Source organism: Mugil cephalus, chromosome 18 (assembly GCF_022458985.1).
Source record: "Mugil cephalus isolate CIBA_MC_2020 chromosome 18, CIBA_Mcephalus_1.1, whole genome shotgun sequence".
Lineage (NCBI taxonomy): Eukaryota > Metazoa > Chordata > Actinopteri > Mugiliformes > Mugilidae > Mugil > Mugil cephalus.
The window spans coordinates 17,016,898-17,041,111 of NC_061787.1; the positions used below are offsets into that span (position 1 = coordinate 17,016,898).

A 24,214-nucleotide genomic window follows, 5' to 3' on the forward strand; every position below is an offset into this window, starting at 1 on the left:
TTATATACTTTTACTGAAGTAACACTTGTAAACAGAGTATATTTTTACTATGGTATTAGTATTTTTACTTTGTATATAGTTCATCCTTTTAAGTAAAGGATATGATACTTCTTCCACCACTGAAGAATACGCACAGTACATGAAATGCTAGCATTCTGTGTAATTTGCCAAGGCCAGGGATGTTCTGTGTCAAGAATGCTATCCATGCACACCGCTTGCTTGGGTGGAACAAGACTGTTGTACTCTGCTACCATGGCCTTCAAAGTGGTCTTCTCCTATCCTATATCCTATATCCTCCTTAATCATATTTCGACCTTTGTTGCTGTCTGAAAACCACAGAACAAATCCACGTTAAATCATTTAAATAAATGATGAATAAACACTACTTTAAAAAACTGTATAAACATTGTTATTGTAAAGAGAGCATGGAGACATTTCAGACTTTGATCTGAAAAGGCCTAAAATGTTAACATACCATTTTTCCGGTATAGGAGTTGAGTTCTCGTCTTGATGGTGGTTGTGAGCGCCTCAATTTTCTTACACAAAGCTTCTGGTGTGCCTTGGTGGTCAGTTTCTCCTGACAAAAGTGATTGCGTGCAGCATCAACTTCACAAACGACACAAATGTTTCTCCATGTCAGATAATGTTTCACTTTCTTACCATCTGCCCATTCTTTCACTTCTTGCACAAATGCTTCCACAGTTTGTTCATCCAGTTGATGCTGGGCTTTCAGGGTTGCCAGGTCCCCCATCTGGATATTTATTGTTTATAAGTCTAAAATGACAAGCAAAATCATTACTATGATCTAAAGGTCATTAGAACATGTATGGTGCATGAATGCAGCTCAAGTCATAAAAATAGAACTATCATGTGTGGCAAGCCCATGTGCATTTCATTTATCTAAAGTGGGCCATTGCTGGAAAATAATATTGTTTCTGTTTACCTTATGGTATCTCTGGAAAAGTGCAGTAGCCAGGTTTTGATATTTCTGCTGATTCTATCTTATGGCCAGAAGTGTCAGCATGTCATTGCGTCCTGCAGGAACACAAAGACAAGTTGTGTAAAAATTCACTTGTCATAATATGAATGTCTTTTGTTCTAGATACAGAGATACAATTATAACCCACCTGCTTTTGACATATGCTTTGTGGTGACTGCTATCCTGGAGAGGAAAGCATTACACTGCTCTACTTCCTCCCCCAGTGTTTTACCAGCACCTTCTAGATTTGTGCCACTCCATTTCACCTGGACAGAGGGACACAAACATAAGCATCAAGGATATTTAGTACAACAAATACAATTCAAGCAATGCCCAACAGCAATTTTTAATCAAATTAAAGCCTAATCAAAATGCAAACTGTCAACAACAATATCTAATACGCTCTTTCCTGGTCCATGGGGGAGGATAAGTATTGTGTAAATTAGTTGTAAACCCTATGAGTAATATTGCTTACAAACAGATATACAGACAGATAAACACAGGTGAGAAAATAATCTTGATAGAAGTAATTATATCAGTTAAGGGCTGTCCACACCAACAACAATAACTATAACAATAAAAATACTATATAATCTGTTATATTATAGTTAAACATAATTTATATGCATAATTTATAGGATTGCAAGTCATTTGAACAATACATGCATTGTATTATACCAACCTCACATTTGAAGTCATGCGCTTTAGCATGTACAACTGACAGGAAGGGCCTCGTATTCTGAAGGGGCTGGAGCTCAGGACAGTTGGTGCTTACTCTTTGTAAGTATGGCCAATATTTGCACACAACATCCATACAAAAAAAGGTGATGTCATGTCTGGGTGCCAGCAGCTGCTGCAAAAACATTGGGTATGCAAATATTTCACCCCTAAACATATTAAGGGCAGCCAGCAAGACCCCGTGTCTGCACACTGCCAGCTCCAGTCCCTCCCCATCCACCTTGCTGCTCGATCTTTGGGAGGTCTCTCTGGCAGCCGACCACTCCTCACCACAACTCCTCCGTCCAGTGACCTACATTGCAGAAAATCATAATTGACACAGGTAGATATCACAATAAATGGGAGTACTGACAGACTACAAATTATAATGTCATTATAATATTCAGATAGAAATGCAAGTCAGCTATTACATGTTTAGATTTGCTGTGGATGTGATCCAGAAATTTGGTCACATCTTCATCCTTCGCAATGAAGACACCTTAAAAAATGGCTTGCTCCTGAGATCTAAAAACAAAAGACAAGAAATAAAAAAGACTTCAGTGTTTCAAAGGGATAGGTGGTGAGGTACTTATCTATAGTCAGTGTTTGACCTACAGTACACAGTGTTCAGACAGCCCTTTTCCTCGGCACTACATAGCCTCAACCCTAGAACTTGCAAAACATAACTGACTATTTTGCCATTTAAACAGTGTGGGTGTGTACATTATTATATACCTTGCTGTGCTTTTGAAGCGGTAATGCTTCCATCCACCGAGACAGCAAGCATTGCTGGGGTACGGGACAGATGAATTTCTCCTCCTTGCAGGTGGCGTCAACCTCGTACTGTACAGCAGCCCATTCAAAAAAGCTATTTTGGAAGCTGTCTGATGAGATCTTACCAGTCTATGTTAAAAGGAAAAAGCACAAAACACATTTTAAACAAAGACCTTTCCATTTCAAAACACCAGCATATTTATGATCTTGTAGAATGAAGAAAGAAAGACTGACGCGGCCAAAGCGAACAGTCCGCTTCTCAAGCATTCTTGGATAGGCCTGAAAGGACTTCCCTGGCGATGCCATCTTCATGTGCTCAAATGTGTAAAACAGGTCTGTCTCATAAATTGTTGAAAAATGAAGGGTGGCAGGCCAGTATCCACCACTTATCAGGTCATCAAGCCCTGCAGTCCAATGTGCCTGGCATCCCTCACAGGTCAGCTCAGGCATGTTGAGATCATACCGTCCTTCAAAGTAACATTTACGTCACCATGGTTAGAAGGTTATTTAGCATGTGACATATACTGCATATCCGAGTGGTTCAGTAAAGCCTGCTGACTTAATGGGCACTATCATGAATAAGTCATTTGTAAACACTAATGTGCTCCTTTTAGAGAAACATTAAGTTTTTGTGGGAGTTGTTGTATAAAGATACAGAGTTTTATTGAAACTGGATAAAGAAAATCTTCAGCATAATTACTATTTATTGTGACCAAAGCAACTGCCTTCCCTTGGATCACCCTCAGTGCTTCTGGGGGACAGCCACAGATGCTGACAGGCATCTCAATAGGTAAACATCGGACTGAAAGACATTACACATAGGTTAGACTAATTAATAATTACTGACGCAGACACAAACTCACTCAGAAAAAGCAGTGTGCAACTTACCACAGTTTGTAAGTGCCTTATCAACAACACAAGTGGTTGGAGGTAATGGTTGGAAGAAGCCAGCGTACATGGCATCTCTGTTATGAAGGACTGAGGCCTTGCTGTGTCTACTGATGTCACAGTAAGCATAGAGAAAGGGACATGGGAGGCAATCTCTGCATCTAATAGCCACACAGTTGTTCCTACATTGACTGCAGATATTTGTTGCCACGAACTCCTTGGCCAGCACGCTATTAAGAAGAGATGGTCTCTTTTCCCTCCATCTCTCAGAAAAGAGAGCATTGGGAATGCTCCAATCCTGAGAAGCCAGAGGAGCCCTTTGGTATGCTGCTGCTTCAGTAAGCTCTTCATCAGAGCAGCTCTGGGAGCGTTGCAGATCTTGCAGGAGACATTCTATTGCAATTGAGAAATACAAGGTGTAGTTATAAGAGGGCAAAGCTTGTTTTGGACAATTAGTTTTGTTCAAGAGTTATATATATATGTGTGTGTGTGTGTGTGTGTGTGTGTGTGTGTGTGTGTGTGTGTGTGTGTGTGTGTGTGTGTGTGTGTGTGTATGTATGTATAATAATTAAGGACATTATTCACAGATCATATATAATGAAATATATACCAGCCGAGACTGTCTGTGAAGCAGTCTCTGGAGCAAAGGTCACCTCTGGATTAGGGTGCGAAATGGGACCAGTTTTACGACGGCATTCGGTTGTAATGCAGAAAACAACCAACATCCGTTAAAGCAGCATATTTGTCTAACACTTAAAATTGTTTTCAAAGTACCTGTACACAATCTAAATTTATACTATCTATATTACACTATTAGTTGATAAACAGAGAACCTAACTATACATTTTTTCTATTTCATTTTTTTTGTAAAAGTAATTCATGTGAGCCAAATCATGTGTTTCTTTTTTCAGGATCTGAGATCTATCAGCGATGGCACATTGATCTGACCTGGTGTCATTTAGCTTAAAATTTTGATAATGAATTCAAAATGTTGGTTATGGGCAAGTGATATTGCTGTGATCAGTTAAAGACCAATCCTGTAGAGATCATGAGGACTTTTAAACAGAACTCAATTGTACTGTATTCACAGCATGTTATCGCTGGCAACAGCCTACACTGACATTCAGGACTGAAACCATTTCAAATATCTAGAATATAAAACACTAACCATGACTGGATTGCTTCCGCATCGCACTTGGCCTCTTGGAAAGCGTGTTTCCATCCGCGTCTCTCTCCGTCCACCTCACATTCAGCGGTCGTTGAGGCGCTATTATTAGTTCACTGTGTTGTTGGAAACGAAGTTTTTTAAATCCTGGTCCTCTTTCAGGCAGGGCGACATTGGGGCAGGTGGCCTCCATCCCCTCACTGCCACCAGCTGTGGCTGATTGAGCGGATGCTGGAGGAAACGGTCAACACCCTGGCAGGTCTGGAGAGGGATAGCATGGTCAAGAAGCTTCTCAAATATGAGAACTGGTAAGGACCTGGCTTTGCATCTTAACTGTAAGCCACTGAACATGTGCATTTCATTTTTCTCTAGCAGAACGTTTCAATTCTCTGTTTCGCAGTTGGTAAGTAAGACAGCCATAGTTACCAAGAGCCAGAGAGACACCATTCCTATCCCTGCTGGAATAGAGCACTCTGGGGCAAACTTGTCCTCTCAAAGTTACAGATTCAGTTGTGTGGTACAGTTGTGTTATTTGCATCATTTGTTTTTCACTTTCCTCATCTCCCTGCTCTTCCCCTCCAGCTCCTTCGGTCAACTCTTGTAACCCAGAAAAGGTGCTGATTTCTCACCTGCCGGACATCAGGCAGATCATGTCCTTGCGTAGTGGCTATGGGGGAAACTCTCTTCTTGGGAAGAAGAGCTTCATCCTCCGCATCATTTCAGTGAAATGTTGTTGATACTATTTTATTGTTGCCATCAATTATGTACGCATAAACATGACAACATGACCACATTTCTTCTCCCCAGATTCTGGGTATCATCAACCCTCAGGGAGTGAAGTGTAGGAGAACATTTTATTTCTCCTCTGACCCACCAGGAGGGGTCACTTTGTTGGACAGTCCATAATGGACAGGACTGTTGTTGTTTCCTTTGCAGATTTCTGAGACCATAAAACAAAGCCATGAAACAAGCTTTTAAGCACATTCCTGTGCCAACGAACAAGGATTTAAAACTTTTCTCCCATTTACGTGTAATCCACCAACAGGCATCACAGAGAAGAAAGACCAGACTTCTCAGTGCCTGGATCACCTGTGGCAGATAAAGGTCGTAAATTAATTAAGACCTGCAACATCTCTCTCTGAGTAGAACTACAAACTATGAAATGTACAAAATATGTAACCAAAATTACTATGTTTAATCTATACTCAGCTTCAGTGGTGGCTCCTGACAAATTTCTCAGGGGGTGCAATTGTACAGATGATAACTAAAGAGACCCATTCAGTGGTTAAATTAATAAGTAGCAAGTCAACTGTCACATATAATTTCTGGTCAATTCCCATTACCAACACCACATGTAAGCACCATTGAAAGATAAAGATTTCCCCTTAGCTACATTTGCCGCACACTAGTAGCCAGGTAATCAGCTTTTCCTTTGAACGCGGAGAGAGATTTCTGCTTCACCATTTATAAAGACCGGGACTAGATACAAGTTGAAAACATTAGTATTTATTTACAGTTATTGACTTAAAGTTGTTTTTCATTACAAATAGTTCACTAAAGTACTGGCACAATAGAAAATATTTAGTATTTAGCGCTGTAATCTCAGTATCAATCAATACAAATATCAATTTATAGTATGATTGGAAACAAACAAACTGCAAGTACACAATAATTTGTATAAATCCAAATAAATAAAATAGGTAGTACAGTCAAATCCCTAAAGAGTACAAAAACATTCTAAATGAATCTGTATTATAGCAAAAATAGAAAGGTAAAGGTGATTGTAACATCTTACAATTTCTGTTATTAATCAAAGACACCAGAGGACTATTTACAGTAACAAAAGCTGAATTAAGAAATCACAGAATCACAAATCTATGCAAGTGGCCAAATAATCTTGAATGAAAAAATTAACTATAAAAACAAAAATATAAACAGTAAAGATTATGTGCATGTGTGTGGGTGAGTTAGAGAGAGAGAGAGAGAGTGAGTGAGTGAGTGAGACTAAATTACTTGTACTGAAGTTCCACCTTGCTGATGAAGCTCTTGGCAGCCTTCCTGCAACTATCCGATCGAGTATGCTGATGTGTTTAGGGGACCGGCTAAAAAAACTGGCAATACCACCGAGGTCAGAAAAGAAAACTGTCACTGCTGGGATGTGAGAAGTGGCGTGCTACATAATCAAATTAAGCTGGTTTGCATAGCAATGCGCATAATGGACATTTTTGAAATGCTCACACACCTTTTGCTGCATACCAGCCCACTCTCCCCTCATCACACTGGCTCCATCATAGGCTTGTGCAATGAGTTTCCCTCTGTCACGTTCTGAAAAAGTCTGTCCAAAAGTGCACTAGCATCAGGTGTTGCATCCACAACAGGCAGAAACTCAAAGAAACGCTCCCACACTTGATGGTTTGAGTCCATGTATCTCAACACAAGCACCACTGTGTTGAAATGTCGTGGTCTCATCCGCTTGGATGGCAATGAAATTTGTGGACTTTACCTCCTCAGTGATGTGTCCCCTGATGACTGCTAGCATGCTTTCCAGGTGCTCATTTTGCACCATTTTAGATGTGCCCTTAAAACAGTGGAGGTTTTTAGGTGCTCCTTGAACACCTCCTCCAACGATGCTACCAAGTCCACCAGGCCACGAAAAACACCAACGTTGTTGGAGCCCTCACTCCCGTCTTTGTCTCGCAGACCCAGCTCAAACACAGTGCAGAACTTGACACAGTCGACCAGGTGGGCTAGGATGTGGTGGTTCTCTATGGATATATCTATCGTGTATATATCTGTGATTGGGGTGAGCCCTCCCGGAACTCATAGAGATTGTATTCAAACGCCAGGCTCAACTCTTGTTACAAGTTACTAGAGCTCCAAAGGTAAAACTAGTCCTGTGTTAATAGGCCTAAAGACATTATTAGAAAGAGCTTCTATGATGGGCCTGACAGAGTGGAGTAAAGTAAAATTACACTGACCATACATTAGTATGAATATCATAACTTAAAAGATGTAACGAAAGACTTTCATACACACAGGTTACTTTGGCTGGATACAAACCACAGCGGCTTGCTGGTACAACATAATGATTTCTCTTCAACACATTTAAAAGAATTTAATATCAGCAGAAAGTAGCTGTACAGTAAACGTGATGTAATGTTGATGTTGTCAGGAGTCCCTCTGGTCTATGAGTCCTTCAACTGGCAACATGGAGTATTTGTTGGAGCAGCTATGAGGTCTGAGGCCACAGCAGCTGCTGAACATAAAGGTAAAAACACACTCATGTGATATTCTGAGGCAAATCTAAGGTATATATATATAAAAAATACATTAAAAACGGTTTGACTACAGGTTGTCTTTTTTTAATGATTAATCTTTATATTCTGGTCTGTGACGTGATACGTCAGAGTTGGTCTACTCACATGGAAGCTGCTCCCATTTACAGAGTATTTCATTTTTCCCTGCAGGCAAAGTGATTATGCACGACCCCTTTGCCATGCATCCGTTCTTTGGCTATAACTTCGGCGACTACCTCGCTCACTGGCTGAGCATGCAGAGCCGTAAGGCCCCCACTCATCTACCCAAGATCTTCCACGTCAACTGGTTCGGAAAGGACCCAGCATCTGGCGCCTTGATTGGCCCGGCTTCGGTGAAAACGCCCGCGTGCTGGAGTGGATCTTCAAGCGCTGCAGCAGAGAGAGGGAGGACGAGGCGGCGAAGAAGAGCATGATCGGCTGGCTGCCAGCAGATGGCGCCATTGACACTAAAGGTCTGGGCGGCGAAGTGGATGTGGGTGCCCTTATTTTAACAGTCCTCACACTATTCAGAGCATTGTAGCAGTTTTCCATCGGGGCCAAGGAATACTATGCAGTATTGTTTTAGACCCTTTTGTAATGTGATTAAAATGTATGATTTCATCCGATGTTTACACACAATATGTGAAATGTTAGACAAATAAATGCGACTGAGATTACAAAGTATTTATACAAGTTGTACGCCAAAGTTTTTATTACAGTGCAATGAATAAACATCTTTGAATCCATGAACAAGGGTTCTTTCGTATTTTTTCCATTTTTTTTTCAATAATTTAAAATAACCAACAAACTCATCTTACATGAAACACTGAGTCTCTTGTGTCTTGACGTCTTTTCTGTTATTCACAGCATACTTCCACATATTGTAGATAACGGACGTGATATGCTGACAGGATTATGTGACACATGACTCGGCTGATGTTTTTCACACATGAAGTCTGAAAGCTATTTTGAGGAACCCTGACATTGTGGTTAACACATTAACAGACTGGGCTCAACCATGGGCAGAAATAAACTAGAGGACATTCAGAGGAAACTCACACATGCAGAGTATACGTAACAAAATTAATTCCTTATCAACATAATGATACTAAAATATTTAAAATTAAATATCACCCATTATGCTTGTACAACTGTTTCGGTGTCAGGTCACCTACAGTCTTTCAAACCAAATCACTAGTACAATACTACACATAGAAGATACACAAAAACTCTTCTCGCAGAGTTTGCAGCTCCTATGTTTTCTCAGCTGGTTTCTTCATTCAACTGTTACAAAAACTAACATTTCTTAATGTTTTTCTCTGTAACTGATTTTGTCAAATTGAATCTCTACACAAGCAAAACACAGTTCTCATTTTTTCTTGACTTCAGCATAGAGATAATCTGTGTCGTCAACAGTCTGTGTTAATCTCTTTGCTGGTTTCTTGATCTTGACCTGTGCGTACACCGTGTCCTGCTGCTGTCCACTGTCCTGCACTGAGTCAGAGGACGGGTCACGTCTCTGCTTGGAGAAGTTGATCTCTCCATAATGGATGTTTTCTACTTCTGTTTCACCTGCAGCTTCTTCAACAACCAGATCTTCACCTCTTTGACTCTAGAAGATATGAACCACATACGATGTTTAGTGAGGAAGATCTTCACCTGAATCCTTCCTTATTACATGACTACTTTTACTTTTACTGAATATGTTGAGTGGGCTGCTCTGATAGAGGTAATATATAAAGTAACTAAACACTGAGTCAGGTAGACTACAGAGAAGTTTAGTCATTACTAACCTGAGTCTGTTGTCGACTTTGATGCCTTGACTTTAACCACCTGGAAAACATAAGTTGCTGTTAGTTTAACTATACTGTGTTTTAGAGTCAATATGTTTGACAGTAAAATGTTGAGACTGATGGGAAACAGATGTTTTTGGATGTGCAGCTAAAATGTCAGTGACAGTAACTGAGTCATGTTTGCTGCTTTGATATGTGATACTTACCAAACAAAGATGATCAAGCAGATGAAAACAATGATCCCAATGATTCCTCCAACAACTTGTTCCCAGTGTGAGGAGCCTAAAACAAGAAATGATTTAATGTGGACGTACTGACAAAATCAAGCCACATGTAAGACTGACTGTGTTTGAGATAAGATAAATACTGGATGATATTTACCTTCAACATTCAGATGGATCCACGGTGACGTCTGGTTACCAAGTTGATTTGAGGCCACACAGTAATAACCTCCTCTATCAGTCACAGTGAAGCTGTAGAAGTGTCCTTCAGATACGATCATGGGTCCATCTTTGCTGTTCTTGAACCAGGTGAAGTGTCTGATGGGAGGATTGGCTCTGCTGGAGCAGGTCAGATTCACCCAGCTACCTGCTGACACCAAACCTGATGGACTGATGGATGCTGAGGTGTCTTTAGGAGCATCTGAGGAAAATGTGACAGAGATTGACTTTATTCATCCCAAACAGCTGACATCCCATCAATCATCATGTGCTGACAGGATCCAACAACAAACTCTGGTTGTCTTACATGAAACATTGAGAGTCTCTTGTGTCTCTGCTGTCTTGTTGTCTTTTCCTTTATTCACAGGATATCTGACAGAACAGATGATGTTGTTTCCATCATGTGTGTCTGACAGAGTTATGGTCTCCTGGATTTTAGTTGTAAAGGTCCCATCTGTGTTTTCCTCTATTTTGTTGTGAGGGTCTTGTTGTAGATTCCAGGTGAGTTGAGGAGGGGAGTGTGGACAGGGAGTGAAAGCTGAGCAGGTGATAGTGACAGACTCCTTCTCCTTCACATCACCTGAGATGTTAATTGTGGGTCTCCAAGGAGAATCTGTGGTTTCACATCAAACACACATTATTTTACTGAACTATTAATTAATGAATTAAATGGTAAATAGTCTTGTTTACAATTACAGTTGTACCAGTATTGAATGTCCATAAATGTCATTATTTTATTCAATCAGTCTGCTTATTTGTACTCTTGATAACATGTGTAGAAAGGTAACAGTTTGTTGACTGAAGATGAAACAAATTTCACATATGTAAAAAATAAACCTGTCTTACCTTTAACTGTTATTTGTAGATGATCACAAACAGCTGTTGCCTTGAACGGTTCGTTCTCAATTCTGAAGTAGTATGTGTCTGAATGACTTGTGTTTAAATCAGAAAACAGAGTGGTGCAGTTTTTCTGACTCAGGTCTCCAGTAATATTCATTGGATAGATGTTAACTGACCCACTACTGTTGAAGACTGCATTCTTTTTCTCTATGAATGAATGTGCATCATTTTTAATCCACACTCCAAAGGTTTCTCTGCTGCTGTCAAACTTATTTCCTGGTGTCTCTCTATAGTTACATGGGATTTTCAAACAAGATCCACTCAGTGCTTCCATCTTCTTTGGTGCAGTAATGATGAGGGCTGTTTTCTCATCACATTTAGTCCAAACACCTGTAAAACCAGACTAATGATGAACATCATGTGGATCAAAATCTGTCTGAAGAGAAAGTTGATGAGACACAAACTCCAGTTCATCTGCAGCATGTTACATGTAGACCCTTTGAACAATGTCAGGAGAAAACATTTCCAACTAGAAATGATTCAAGTAATGTCTCCAAATAAAAGAGACTGAACAAACAACTCACCTGAAAGAAAGAAGACACTCAGTAACATGTTGACTGTCACCACGTTCACACACAGGGCTGCCATGACACTCATCTCCTAGACAGGAAACAGATAAAACTATGTTGCAATGACATGCTATTAAACAAAGTACAGTGTTTTTTGTTGTTGTTTAAAACAAACAACAAAAAATGCTTTTAATTCACACATTCTTATTGATCTTACCAAATGAATCTGCAGCAGAGGAAAAATATCGTTTTAAAATCCAGTAAGTTGTAGTTGATTAGCAGCAAATCAAATAACCAACGTCTGTGTACAGTAGCTATTCTAAGAAGACGTCATCCTTCCTGCTTCAACCTGAGAAAGAGGAAGAAAGTTTTAACAGCTTGTCCTCATTAGGGCGTCACTTTGTTGTGCAGCAAATTGAAAATGTACACGTTTAATCAGTCGAGAACATCATGATAAGAGTGTTTGAGTGAAAACTTTGCTTTGTTTGCAACTATTCTTAACTCCTAAATAAATGTTATTCATCAAACAGATGACAGACTTCTCCATAAATGAAATAATTAGACTCAGCATGGACAATCATCACAGTTTATGTGGAGCTACAGTCATCAAACTAAGCAGCTTCCTCTGTCCTGTCCAAGGTTGGGACGGTACATGTTTAAATGACAAGTGAGCATCTGTGGAGCATCCAAGCCCCACCTCTGATCTACTGCCAGTGTCTTGGTGTCATGGTTCTGTGTCTGTCTTTTATTTTGTGATCATGTTTTGAGTTTCCTGTTTTATTTTGTCAAGTTTTTTTTATTTCCTGTGAATCGTGCCTTATGTTTCTGTCGTGTCTGTCTGTGTCATGTTTTGTCTTTCCTGTTTTATTTTATTTAGTTTCTGGATTTCCTGTCTCTTGTGCCTCCTTGTGTGCTGGTTGTTTCTTGGTTTCTCCTGGTTTGGTTTTTCTCCCACACCCACAGCCTGTACACAGCTACTGGACTGATGACACTGAAATGGTTTGTTCACTCCAGAAGTTTTTATTTGATGACAGAAAGGACACAGATGTGTTTTAAAAGGTAAATAATTTGTCACAACAATACAGTAGTCATCGAAATATATGATGCTGTGATTCACCAAAACAAAATTTCACTACAGAAATACGACATGTGCAGGAAGAAACAAGGAATAAGAAAAAATAAATCATTCCACTGACAATGAACTTGACATCTTCCTCCTCTCCTTGTGACTCATGAAGCTTGAATCTCAATCACTTTGTTGATATCGTCGTCTTCTGTGTCCTGTGGTAAAGAAACAACACAGAGAGAGGAGTTAGTGCTCTGCAGTGGATTGTATTGAAGTATCATCCAAACTATGAACACAGCTGGAGCACTCTACCGCCCTCTAGAGGTGATTTGCAGTGTTCAGCATAAGAAAGCTTGTAGTTTCATACTATAAAAATTCATTTATATAAAGTAAACAGAATTTATAGCATTATACTACATTATAAATTATAGTTTACAACAATATCTATAAAAATGATCTTTTGACACTGTTTATTATTCATTATTCTCTATAGTTCTTGGCTCCAGTTAACAACCTTCACAGTAAATCTTTTCTAGTGCCCCCTTTTGTCTACAGTTGGCCCTGCAGACATGAAGATTCAGATTTTTCCTGTCACTTGTTGCATGATTTGGACAAACTGTTTGATGGGAAGTTGTGACTGAAACTGTCCACACATAACAATAAATGTCTTTCACAGACATGTAGACAACAACAACTGTCTCAGCTATCTTACCTTCTCTGGTTTGTTGGAGAATCTTGATCTAAACCAGCTGAGAGAAAAAGAGACGTCGGCGTTTAGCCGATGTTAAACACTGACGTCTAAAAGAGACCAAATGATCTCCAGCTGCAAAGAATCATATCAGAGAAGAGTTTGTCTCACCACTCAAAGATGATGATTGTACTTTAGAGAATTACAATTCCCAGGATCTTCACTGTAACATGGACATCAACCCTAAACCCTGGATCATCACAGACATCTTCATGAACCAAAATGAAATGAACATTTAGACTCAAACTGACTCTGTTGAAATGTTTTCATCAACAATATTTACCTTCAACATTCAGATGGATCCATGGTGACGTCTGGCCACACAGTGATAACCTGCACACTGTCCCAGGCCTCCACGCCCTTGCTGCACATGCCCCATGATATCCTTAAGCCTGAGGGCAGCCTGTGCCTCCTGAACCGCATTTCTTGGTTTCCACTTCCTCCCTGTTTTAACCGTGGGGGTTGTTCACCTGACTACTGGATCTTTTGACTGAGTATGAGTCATCTCCAGTCTAGCCTGTTAGACTAGCTACTAGGAGCCCCAGTATGCCTTTCCCATAGAAGGCTGCACTGCTTAAGCAGCATGGGACACCAAGCCATCTCCTAATTGATGAATTAATCATCCTTTCAAGCTTCTCAACCTTTGTCAGAGGAACCTCATATACTGTCAGTGGCCACATAAGTCGGGGCAATAACCCAAATTGCATGCACCATAATCTCAGCTTTCCTGGGAGCCCTGACAGGTCTATGCTTGAAATGCCTTGGATCATATCTCGTCTCATTCAAATTTGTAGAATAATCGAAGAAATAAAACAAAGTTGTGTCACCACTGTAATCACAGTCATCACTGTAAGATGTTTGAGCAGCACCTCAGCACTGTCTGTCTGTGCTGCACCTTCTCTTGCCACCAGGGGGACCTCGTCGTCCTGAAATGTACATCACACTATTTGCCTCTACAGTATGGTGCTCCTTCCTCCTACACTGTTAATGTAATGAAAATCTTATGTACATCCTCTGAATCTCTCCTCTTGCCATATACTGAATTCTTGTACTCTGAAAACATGTGGGAATTGCTCAAATATACACTTAATAAAAACCAAGTCCAACCCAAAACAGCAGTAACATTCAAGGACGCAACCACAAATGTAACAGAAGTAAGCACAAACTATTTTATTTGATACAGTAAATCAAACATTCAGTGAAATATTTACAGTACAGGTGCACTTAGAGCTAAGAGCATGAGGGCAATAGCATTACAATTTATTACACTGCATCCACATCCGACTCTGAATCTTCAGAGCTAATTTCAAACTCATTTGAACTCACAACTGTGTCCATTCTGACATCTGCTGATGACAGCACATGCAGATAGTGTTTTCTTGTATGCCACTGCAGTTCTCTCATTTCCCACTGCCTCCTGCTGATGAGGCAGGCGTGACCCTTCGTTGCTTTCTCTGTTAGAAGTCCTTAAGAAGGGATAAAATAAGTCACTATGCAGGCAAAAACAAGTCTTTCACAATATAAACATGATGAAACATAGGAAATACAAAAGTTCAAGTAACACACAACTGACAGGACTGAACTTCGGACCCAGCTGCGGGAAGCCTCCCTGACTGGTGGTTCCGGGGGACGTGAGGAAGCGGGGCAGACGTCAGGATTAAGGGTGGTTAGAAGCCAGGCGAGTTACCCCGCCTAGAGCTTGAATAGTGCTATCATTGAGTTCAGTTGGGGTAATACTCTGCTGCAAATATGTCCACTGGAACACCTACATGTAAGAATACTAGTGATGAAATGTGTATTCACTAAAGTACCGTACTTATAGTAAGTACAAATTTGTAGAGGCACTTCTCTCTTTATGCTACTTTATTTTACTTTTTACTTCACTTCAACTATTGAACTTAAACTTTTAATACTTTAACTTTACTTTACTGATTATTCTTATATACTTTTACTGAAGTAACACTTGTTATCAGAGTATATTTTTACTATGGTATTAGTATTTTTACTTTGTATATAGTTCATCCTTTTAAGTAAAGGATATGATACTTCTTCCACCACTGAAGAATACGCACAGTACATGAAATGCTAGCATTCTGTGTAATTTGCCAAGGCCAGGGATGTTCTGTGTCAAGAATGCTATCCATGCACACCGCTTGCTTGGGTGGAACAAGACTGTTGTACTCTGCTACCATGGCCTTCAAAGTGGTCTTCTGTTGTCTTATTTTTCTGCGAATCCTATTTCAACCCTTGTTGCTGTCTGAAAACCACAGAATAAATCCACATTAAATCATTTAAATACAAAGGGGGAGAGGTGGGGGTCCAATACATGAAACACTACTTTATAAAACTGTATAAACATTGTAATTGTAAAGTGAGCATGGAGACATTTCAGACTTTGATCTGAAAAGGCCTAAAATGTTAACATACCATTTTTCCGATATAGGAGTTGAGTTCTCGTCTTGATGCTAGTTGTGAGCGCCTCAGTCTTCTTACACAAAGCTTCTGGTGTGCCTTGGTGGTCAGTTTCTCCTGACAAAAGTGATTGCGTGCAGCATCAACTTCACAAACGACACAAATGTTTCTCCATGTCAGATAATGTTTCACTTTCTTACCATCTGCCCATTCTTTCACTTCTTGCACAAATGCTTCCACAGTTTGTTCATCCAGTTGATGCTGGGCTTTCAGGGTTGCCAGGTCCCCCATCTGGATATTTATTGTTTATAAGTCTAAAATGACAAGCAAAATCATTACTATGATCTAAAGGTCATTAGAACATGTATGGTGCATGAATGCAGCTCAAGTCATAAAATAGAACTATCATGTGTGGCAAGCCCATGTGCATTTCATTTATCTAAAGTGGGCCATTGCTGGAAAATAATATTGTTTCTGTTTACCTTATGGTATCTCTGGAAAAGTGCAGTAGCCAGGTTTTGATATTTCTGCTGATTCTATCTTATGGCCAGAAGTGTCAGCATGTCATTGCGTCCTGCAGGAACACAAAGACAAGTTGTGTAAAAATTCACTTGTCATAATATGAATGTCTTTTGTTCTAGATACAGAGATACAATTATAACCCACCTGCTTTTGACATATGCTTTGTGGTGACTGCTATCCTGGAGAGGAAAGCATTACACTGCTCTACTTCCTCCCCAGTGTTTTACCAGCACCTTCTAGATTTGTGCCACTCCATTTCACCTGGACAGAGGGACACAAACATAAGCATCAAGGATATTTAGTACAACAAATACAATTCAAGCAATGCCCAACAGCAATTTTTAATCAAATTAAAGCCTAATCAAAATGCAAACTGTCAACAACAATATCTAATACGCTCTTTCCTGGTCCATGGGGGAGGATAAGTATTGTGTAAATTAGTTGTAAACCCTATGAGTAATATTGCTTACAAACAGATATACAGACAGATAAACACAGGTGAGAAAATAATCTTGATAGAAGTAATTATATCAGTTAAGGGCTGTCCACACCAACAACAATAACTATAACAATAAAAATACTATATAATCTGTTATATTATAGTTAAACATAATTTATATGCATAATTTATAGGATTGCAAGTCATTTGAACAATACATGCATTGTATTATACCAACCTCACATTTGAAGTCATGCGCTTTAGCATGTACAACTGACAGGAAGGGCCTCGTATTCTGAAGGGGCTGGAGCTCAGGACAGTTGGTGCTTACTCTTTGTAAGTATGGCCAATATTTGCACACAACATCCATACAAAAAAAGGTGATGTCATGTCTGGGTGCCAGCAGCTGCTGCAAAAACATTGGGTATGCAAATATTTCACCCCTAAACATATTAAGGACAGCCAGCAAGACCCCGTGTCTGCACACTGCCAGCTCCAGTCCCTCCTCATCCACCTTGCTGCTCGATCTTTGGGAGGTCTCTCTGGCAGCCGACCACTCCTCACCACAACTGCTCCGTCCAGTGACCTACATTGCAGAAAATCATAATTGACACAGGTAGATATCACAATAAATGGGAGTACTGACAGACTACAAATTATAATGTCATTATAATATTCAGATAGAAATGCAAGTCAGCTATTACATGTTTAGATTTGCTGTGGATGTGATCCAGAAATTTGGTCACATCTTCATCCTTCGCAATGAAGACACCTTAAAAAATGGCTTGCTCCTGAGATCTAAAAACAAAAGACAAGAAATAAAAAAGACTTCAGTGTTTCAAAGGGATAGGTGGTGAGGTACTTATCTATAGTCAGTGTTTGACCTACAGTACACAGTGTTCAGACAGCCCTTTTCCTCGGCACTACATAGCCTCAACCCTAGAACTTGCAAAACATAACTGACTATTTTGCCATTTAAACAGTGTGGGTGTGTACATTATTGTATACCTTGCTGTGCTTTTGAAGCGGTAATGCTTCCATCCACCGAGACAGCAAGCATTGCTGGGGTACGGGACAGATGAATTTCTCCTCCTTGCAGGTGGCGTCAACCTCGTACTGTACAGCAGCCCATTCAAAAAAGCTTTTTTGGAAGCTGTCTGATGAGATCTCACCAGTCTATGTTAAAAAGAAAAAGCACAAAACACATTTTAAACAAAGACCTTTCCATTTCAAAACACCAGCATATTGATGATCTTGTAGAATGAAGAAAGAAAGACTGACGCGGCCAATGCCAACAGTCCGCTTCTCAAGCATTCTTGGATAGGCCTGAAAGGACTTCCCTGGCGATGCCATCTTCATGTCCTCAAATGTATAAAACAGGTCTGTCTCATAAATTGTTGAAAAATGAAGGGTGGCAGGCCAGTATCCACCACTTATCAGGTCATCAAGCCCTGCAGTCCAATGTGCCTGGCATCCCTCACAGGTCAGCTCAGGCATGTTGAGATCATACCATCCTTCAAAGTAACATTTACGTCGCCAAGGTTAGAAGGTTATTTAGCATGTGACATATACTGTATATCCAAGTGGTTCAGTAAAGCCTGCTGACTTAATGGGCACTATCATGAATAAGTCATTTGTAAACCATAATGTGCTCCTTTTAGAGAAGCATTAAGTTTTTGTGGGAGTTGTTGTATAAAGATACAGAGTTTTATTGAAACTGGATAAAGAAAATCTTCAGCATAATTACCATTTATTGTGACCAAAGCAACTGCCTTCCCTTGGATCACCCTCAGTGCTTCTGGGGGACAGCCACAGATGCTGACAGGCATCTCAATAGGTAAACATCGGACTGAAAGACATTACACATAGGTTAGACTAATTAATAATTACTGACGCAGACACAAACTCACTCAGAAAAAGCAGTGTGCAACTTACCACAGTTTGTAAGTGCCTTATCAACAACACAAGTGGTTGGAGGTAATGGTTGGAAGAAGCCAGCGCACATGGCATCTCTGTTATAAAGGACTGAGGCCTTGCTGTGTCTGCTGATGTCACAGTAAGCATAGAGAAAGGGACATGGGAGGCAATCTCTGCATCTAATAGCCACACAGTTGTTCCCACATTGGCTGCAGATATTTGTTTCCACGGACTCCTTGGCCAGCACGCTATTAAGAAGAGATGGTCTCTTTTCCCTCCATCTCTCAGAAAAGAGAGCGTTGCGAATGCTCCAATCCTGAGAAGCCAGAGGAGCCCTTTGGTATGCTGCTGCTTCAGTAAGCTCTTCATCAGAGCAGCTCTGGGAGCGTTGCAGAACTTGCAGGAGACATTCTATTGCAATTGAGAAATACAAGGTGTAGTTATAAGAGGGCAAAGCTTGTTTTGGACAATTAGTTTTGTTCAAGAGTTATATATATATGTGTGTGTGTGTGTGTGTGTGTGTGTGTGTGTGTGTGTGTGTGTGTGTATGTATGTATAATAATTAAGGACATTATTCACAGATCACATGCAATGAAATACATACCAGCCGAGACTGTCTGTGAAGCAGTCTCTGGAGCAAAGGTCACCTCTGGATTAGGGTGCGAAATGGGACCAGTCTCACGACAGCGTTCGGTTGTAATGCAGAAAACAACAAACATCTGTTAAAGCAGCATATTTGTCTGACACTTAAAATTGTTTTCAAAATACCTGTACACAATCTAAATTTATACTATCTATATTACACTATTAGTTGATAAACAGAGAACCTAACTATACATTTTTTCTATTTCATTTTTTTTGTAAAAGTAATTCATGTGAGCCAAATCATGTGTTTCTTTTTTCAGGATCTGAGATCTATCAGCGATGGCACATTGATCTGACCTGGTGTCATTTAGCTTAAAATTTTGATAATGAATTCAAAATGTTGGTTATGGGCAAGTGATATTGCTGTGATCAGTTAAAGACCAATCCTGTAGAGATCATGAGGACTTTTAAACAGAACTCAATTGTACTGTATTCACAGCATGTTATCGCTGGCAACAGCCTACACTGACATTCAGGACTGAAACCATTTCAAATATCTAGAATATAAAACACTTACCATGACTGGATTGCTTCCGCATCGCACTTGGCCTCTTGGAAAGCATGTTTCCATCCGCGTCTCTCTCCGTCCACCTCACATTCAGCGGTCGTTGAGGCGCTATTATTAGTTCACTGTGTTGTTGGAAACGAAGTTTTTTAAATCCTGGTCCTCTTTCAGGCAGGGCGACATTGGGGCAGGTGGCCTCCATCCCCTCACTGCCACCAGCTGTGGCTGATTGAGCAGATGCTGGAGGAAACGGTCAACACCCTGGCAGGTCTGGAGAGGGATGGCATGGTCAAGAAGCTTCTCAAATATGAGAACTGGTAAGGACCTGGCTTTGCATCTTAACTGTAAGCCACTGAACATGTGCATTTCATTTTTCTCTAGCAGAACGTTTCAATTCTCTGTTTCGCAGTTGGTAAGTAAGACAGCCATAGTTACCAAGAGCCAGAGAGACACCATTCCTATCCCTGCTGGAATAGAGCACTCTGGGGCAAACTTGTCCTCTCAAAGTTACAGATTCAGTTGTGTGGTACAGTTGTGTTAATTGCATCATTTGTTTTTCACTTTCTTTATCTCCCTGCTCTTCCCCTCCAGCTCCTTCGGTCAACTCTTGTAACCCAGAAAAGGTACTGATTTCTCACCTGTCAGACATCAGGCCGATCATGTCCTTGCGTAGTGGCTATGGGGGAAACTCTCTTCTTGGGAAGAAGAGCTTCATCCTCCGCATCATTTCAGTGAAATGTTGTTGATACTATTTTATTGTTGCCATCAATTATGTATGCATAAACATGACAACATGACCACATTTCTTCTCCCCAGATTCTGGGTATCATCAACCCTCAGGGAGTGAAGTGTAGGAGAACATTTTATTTCTCCTCTGACCCACCAGGAGGGGTCACTTTGTTGAACAGTCCATAATGGACAGGACTGTTGTTGTTTCCTTTGCAGATTTCTGAGACCATAAAACAAAGCCATGAAACAAGCTTTTAAGCACATTCCTGTGCCAACGAACAAGGATTTAAAACTTTTCTCCCATTTACGTGTAATCCACCAACAGGCACCACAGAGAAGAAAGACCAGACTTCTCAGCGCCTGGATCACCTGTGGCAGATAAAGGTCGTAAATTAATTAAGACCTGCAACATCTCTCTCTGAGTAGAACTACAAACTATGAAATGTACAAAATATGTAACCAAAATTACTATGTTTAATCTATACTCAGCTTCAGTGGTGGCTCCTGACAAATTTCTCAGGGGGTGCAATTGTACAGATGATAACTAAAGAGACCCATTCAGTGGTTAAATTAATAAGTAGCAAGTCAACTGTCACATATAATTTCTGGTCAATTCCCATTACCAACACCACATGTAAGCACCATTGAAAGATAAAGATTTCCCCTTAGCTACATTTGCCGCACACTAGTAGCCAGGTAATCAGTTTTTCCTTTGAACGCAGAGAGAGATTTCTGCTTCACCATTAATAAAGACCGGGACTAGATACAAGTTGAAAACATTAGTATTTATTTACAGTTATTGACTTAAAGTTGTTTTTCATTACAAATAGTTCACTAAAGTACTGGCACAATAGAAAATATTTAGTATGTAGCGCTGTAATCTCAGTATCAATCAATACAAATATCAATTTATAGTATGATTGGAAACAAACAAACTGCAAGTACACAATAATTTGTATAAATCCAAATAAATAAAATAGGTAGTACAGTCAAATCCCTAAAGAGTACAAAAACATTATAAATGAATCTGTATTATAGCAAAAATAGAAAGGTAAAGGTGATTGTAACATCTTATAATTTTTGTTATTAATCAAAGACACCAGAGGACTATTTACAGTAACAAAAGCTGAATTAAGAAATCACAGAATCACAAATCTATGCAAGTGGCCAAATAATCTTGAATGAAAAAATTAACTATAAAAACAAAAATATAAACAGTAAAGATTATGTGCATGTGTGTGGGTGAGTTAGAGAGAGAGAGAGAGAGAGAGTGAGTGAGTGAGTGAGTGAGACTAAATTACTTGTACTGAAGTTCCACCTTGCTGATGAAGCTCTTGGCAGCCTTCATGCAACTATCTCATAGAGTACACTGGTGTGTTTAGGGGACAGGTTAAAAACACTGGCAATACCACGAGGTCAGAAAAGAAAACTGTCACTGCTGGGATGTGAAGTGGCCTGCTACATAATCAAATTAAGCTGGTTTGCATAGCAATGCGCATAATGGACATTTTTGAAATGCTCACACACCTTTTGCTGCACACCAGCCCACTCTCCCCTCATCACACTGGCTCCATCATAGGCTTGTGCAATGAGTTTCCCTCTGTCACGTTCTGAAAAAGTCTGTCCAAAAGTGCACTAGCATCAGGTGTTGCATCCACAACAGGCAGAAACTCAAAGAAACACTCCCACACTTCATGGTTTGAGTCCATGTATCTCAACACAAGCACCACTGTGTTGAAATGTCGTGGTCTCATCCGCTTGGATGGCAATGAAATTTGTGGACTTTACCTCCTCAGTGATGTGTCCCCTGATGACTGCTAGCATGCTTTCCAGGTGCTCATTTTGCACCATTTTAGATGTGCTCTTAAAACAGTGGAGGTTTTTAGGTGCTCCTTCAACACCTCATCCAGCGATGCTACCAAGTCCACCAGGCCACGAAAAACACCAGCGTTGTTGGAGCCCTCACTCTCGTCTTTGTCTCGCAGACCCAGCTCAAACACAGTGCAGAACTTGACACAGTCGACCAGGTGGGCTAGGATGTGGTGGTTCTCTATGGATATATCTATCGTGTATATATCTGTGATTGGGGTGAGCCCTCCCGGAACTCATAGATATTGTATTCAAACGCCAGGCTCAACTCTTGTTACAAGTTACTAGAGCTCCACAGGTAAAACTAGTCCTGTGTTAATAGGCCTAAAGACATTATTAGAAAGAGCTTCTATGATGGGCCTGACAGAGTGGAGTAAAGTAAAATTACACTGACCATACATTAGTATGAAAACCAGAAGTTAAAAGATGTAACAAAAGACTTTCATACACACAGGTTACTTTGGCTGGATACAAAGTACAGCGGCTTGCTGGTGCAACATAATGATTTCTCTTCAACACATTTGAAAGTATTTAATATCAGCAGAAAGTAGCTGTACAGTAAACGTGATGTAATGTTGATGTTGTCAGGAGTCCCTCTGGTCTACGAGTCCTTCAACTGGCAACATGGAGTATTTGTTGGAGCAGCTATGAGGTCTGAGGCCACAGCAGCTGCTGAACATAAAGGTAAAAACACACTCATGTGATATTCTGAGATAAATCTAAGGTATATATATATATATATATATAAAATACATTAAAAACGGTTTGATTACAGGTTGTCTTTATTTAATGACTAATCTTTATATTCTGGTCTGTGACGTGATACGTCAGAGTTGGTCTACTCACATGGAAGCTGCTGCCATTTACAGAGTATTTCATTTTTCCCTGCAGGCAAAGTGATCATGCACGACCCCTTTGCCATGCATCCGTTCTTTGGCTATAACTTCGGCGACTACCTCGCTCACTGGCTGAGCATGCAGAGCCGTAAGGCCCCCACTCATCTACCCAAGATCTTCCACGTCAACTGGTTCAGAAAGGACCCAGCATCTGGCGCCTTCCTTTGGCCCGGCTTCGGTGAAAACGACCGCGTGCTGGAGTGGATCTTCAAGCGCTGCAGCAGAGAGAGGGAGGACGAGGCGGCGAAGAAGAGCATGATCGGCTGGCTGCCAGCAGATGGCGCCATTGACACTAAAGGTCTGGGCGGCAAGGTGGATATGGGTGCCCTTATTTTAACAGTCCTCACACTATTCAGAGCATTGTAGCAGTTTTCCATCGGGGCCAAGGAATACTATGCATTATTGTTTTAGACCCTTTTGTAATGTGATTAAAATGTATGATTTCATCCGATGTTTACACACAATATGTGAAATGTTGGACGAATAAATGCGACTGAGATTACAAAGTATTTATACAAGTTGTACGCCAAAGTTTTTATTACAGTACAATGAATAAACATCTTTGAATCCATGAACAAGGGTTCTTTCGTATTTTTTCCATTTTTTTTTTCAATAATTTAAAATAACCAACAAACTCATCTTACATGAAACACTGAGTCTCTTGTGTCTTGACGTCTTTTCTGTTATTCACAGCATACTTCCACATATTGTAGATAACGGACGTGATATGCTGACAGGATTATGTGACATATGACTCGGCTGATGTTTTTCACACATGAAGTCTGAAAGCTATTTTGATGAACCCTGACATGGTGGTTAACACATTAACAGACTGGGCTCAACCATGGGCAGAAATAAACTACAGGACATTCAGAGGAAACTCACACATGCAGAGTATACGTAACAAAATTAATTCCTTATCAACATAATGATACTAAAATATTTAAAATTAAATATCACCCATTATGCTTGTACAACTGTTTCGGTGTCAGGTCACCTACACAG

General features: G+C 40.2%; 2 protein-coding genes, 2 long non-coding RNA genes and 1 pseudogene across 4 annotated transcripts; 2 read left to right on the plus strand and 3 right to left on the minus strand.

Annotated features, from left to right (window-relative positions):
• The first annotated feature begins 7,308 nt into the window (after positions 1-7,308).
• On the plus strand, positions 7,309-8,360 carry LOC124995984 (annotated as a pseudogene).
• Positions 8,361-8,499: 139 nt separating this feature from the next.
• On the minus strand, positions 8,500-11,785 carry LOC125024394 (B-cell receptor CD22-like). The gene is made up of 8 exons (XM_047612129.1): positions 11,679-11,785; positions 11,477-11,552; positions 10,899-11,282; positions 10,360-10,665; positions 9,994-10,254; positions 9,819-9,894; positions 9,613-9,652; positions 8,500-9,431 (listed from the first exon to the last, which is right to left on the minus strand). The coding sequence occupies exons 2-8, from the start codon at positions 11,547-11,549 to the stop codon at positions 9,189-9,191; spliced, it is 1,383 nt and encodes a 460-aa protein (XP_047468085.1). The 5' UTR covers positions 11,550-11,552; positions 11,679-11,785; the 3' UTR covers positions 8,500-9,188.
• Positions 11,786-15,370: 3,585 nt separating this feature from the next.
• Positions 15,371-16,040, minus strand: LOC125024396. Its single transcript, XR_007114746.1, has 3 exons — positions 15,888-16,040; positions 15,703-15,804; positions 15,371-15,532 (listed from the first exon to the last, which is right to left on the minus strand). It is a non-coding gene; the product is annotated as an uncharacterized LOC125024396 (long non-coding RNA).
• Positions 16,041-17,986: 1,946 nt separating this feature from the next.
• LOC125024398 lies at positions 17,987-18,688 on the minus strand. Its single transcript, XR_007114748.1, has 3 exons — positions 18,584-18,688; positions 18,396-18,497; positions 17,987-18,162 (listed from the first exon to the last, which is right to left on the minus strand). It is a non-coding gene; the product is annotated as an uncharacterized LOC125024398 (long non-coding RNA).
• Positions 18,689-22,785: 4,097 nt separating this feature from the next.
• On the plus strand, positions 22,786-23,718 carry LOC125024395 (phosphoenolpyruvate carboxykinase, cytosolic [GTP]-like). The gene is made up of 2 exons (XM_047612130.1): positions 22,786-22,997; positions 23,205-23,718. The coding sequence occupies exons 1-2, from the start codon at positions 22,886-22,888 to the stop codon at positions 23,573-23,575; spliced, it is 483 nt and encodes a 160-aa protein (XP_047468086.1). The 5' UTR covers positions 22,786-22,885; the 3' UTR covers positions 23,576-23,718.
• The last annotated feature ends 496 nt before the right edge of the window (positions 23,719-24,214 follow it).

Coding starts and splice junctions, on each gene's coding strand:
- LOC125024394 (XM_047612129.1), bottom strand. CDS start 11,549: ATGAGTGTCATGGCAGCCCTGTGTGTGAACGTGGTGACAGTCAACATG. Junction 10,666..10,898: donor TCTACAAATAACAGTTAAAG/GTAAGACAGGTT, acceptor GTGAAACCACAG/ATTCTCCTTGGAGACCCACA. Junction 9,653..9,818: donor TGCTTGATCATCTTTGTTTG/GTAAGTATCACA, acceptor TATGTTTTCCAG/GTGGTTAAAGTCAAGGCATC.
- LOC125024395 (XM_047612130.1), top strand. CDS start 22,886: ATGTTGATGTTGTCAGGAGTCCCTCTGGTCTACGAGTCCTTCAACTGG. Junction 22,998..23,204: donor AGCAGCTGCTGAACATAAAG/GTAAAAACACAC, acceptor TTTTCCCTGCAG/GCAAAGTGATCATGCACGAC.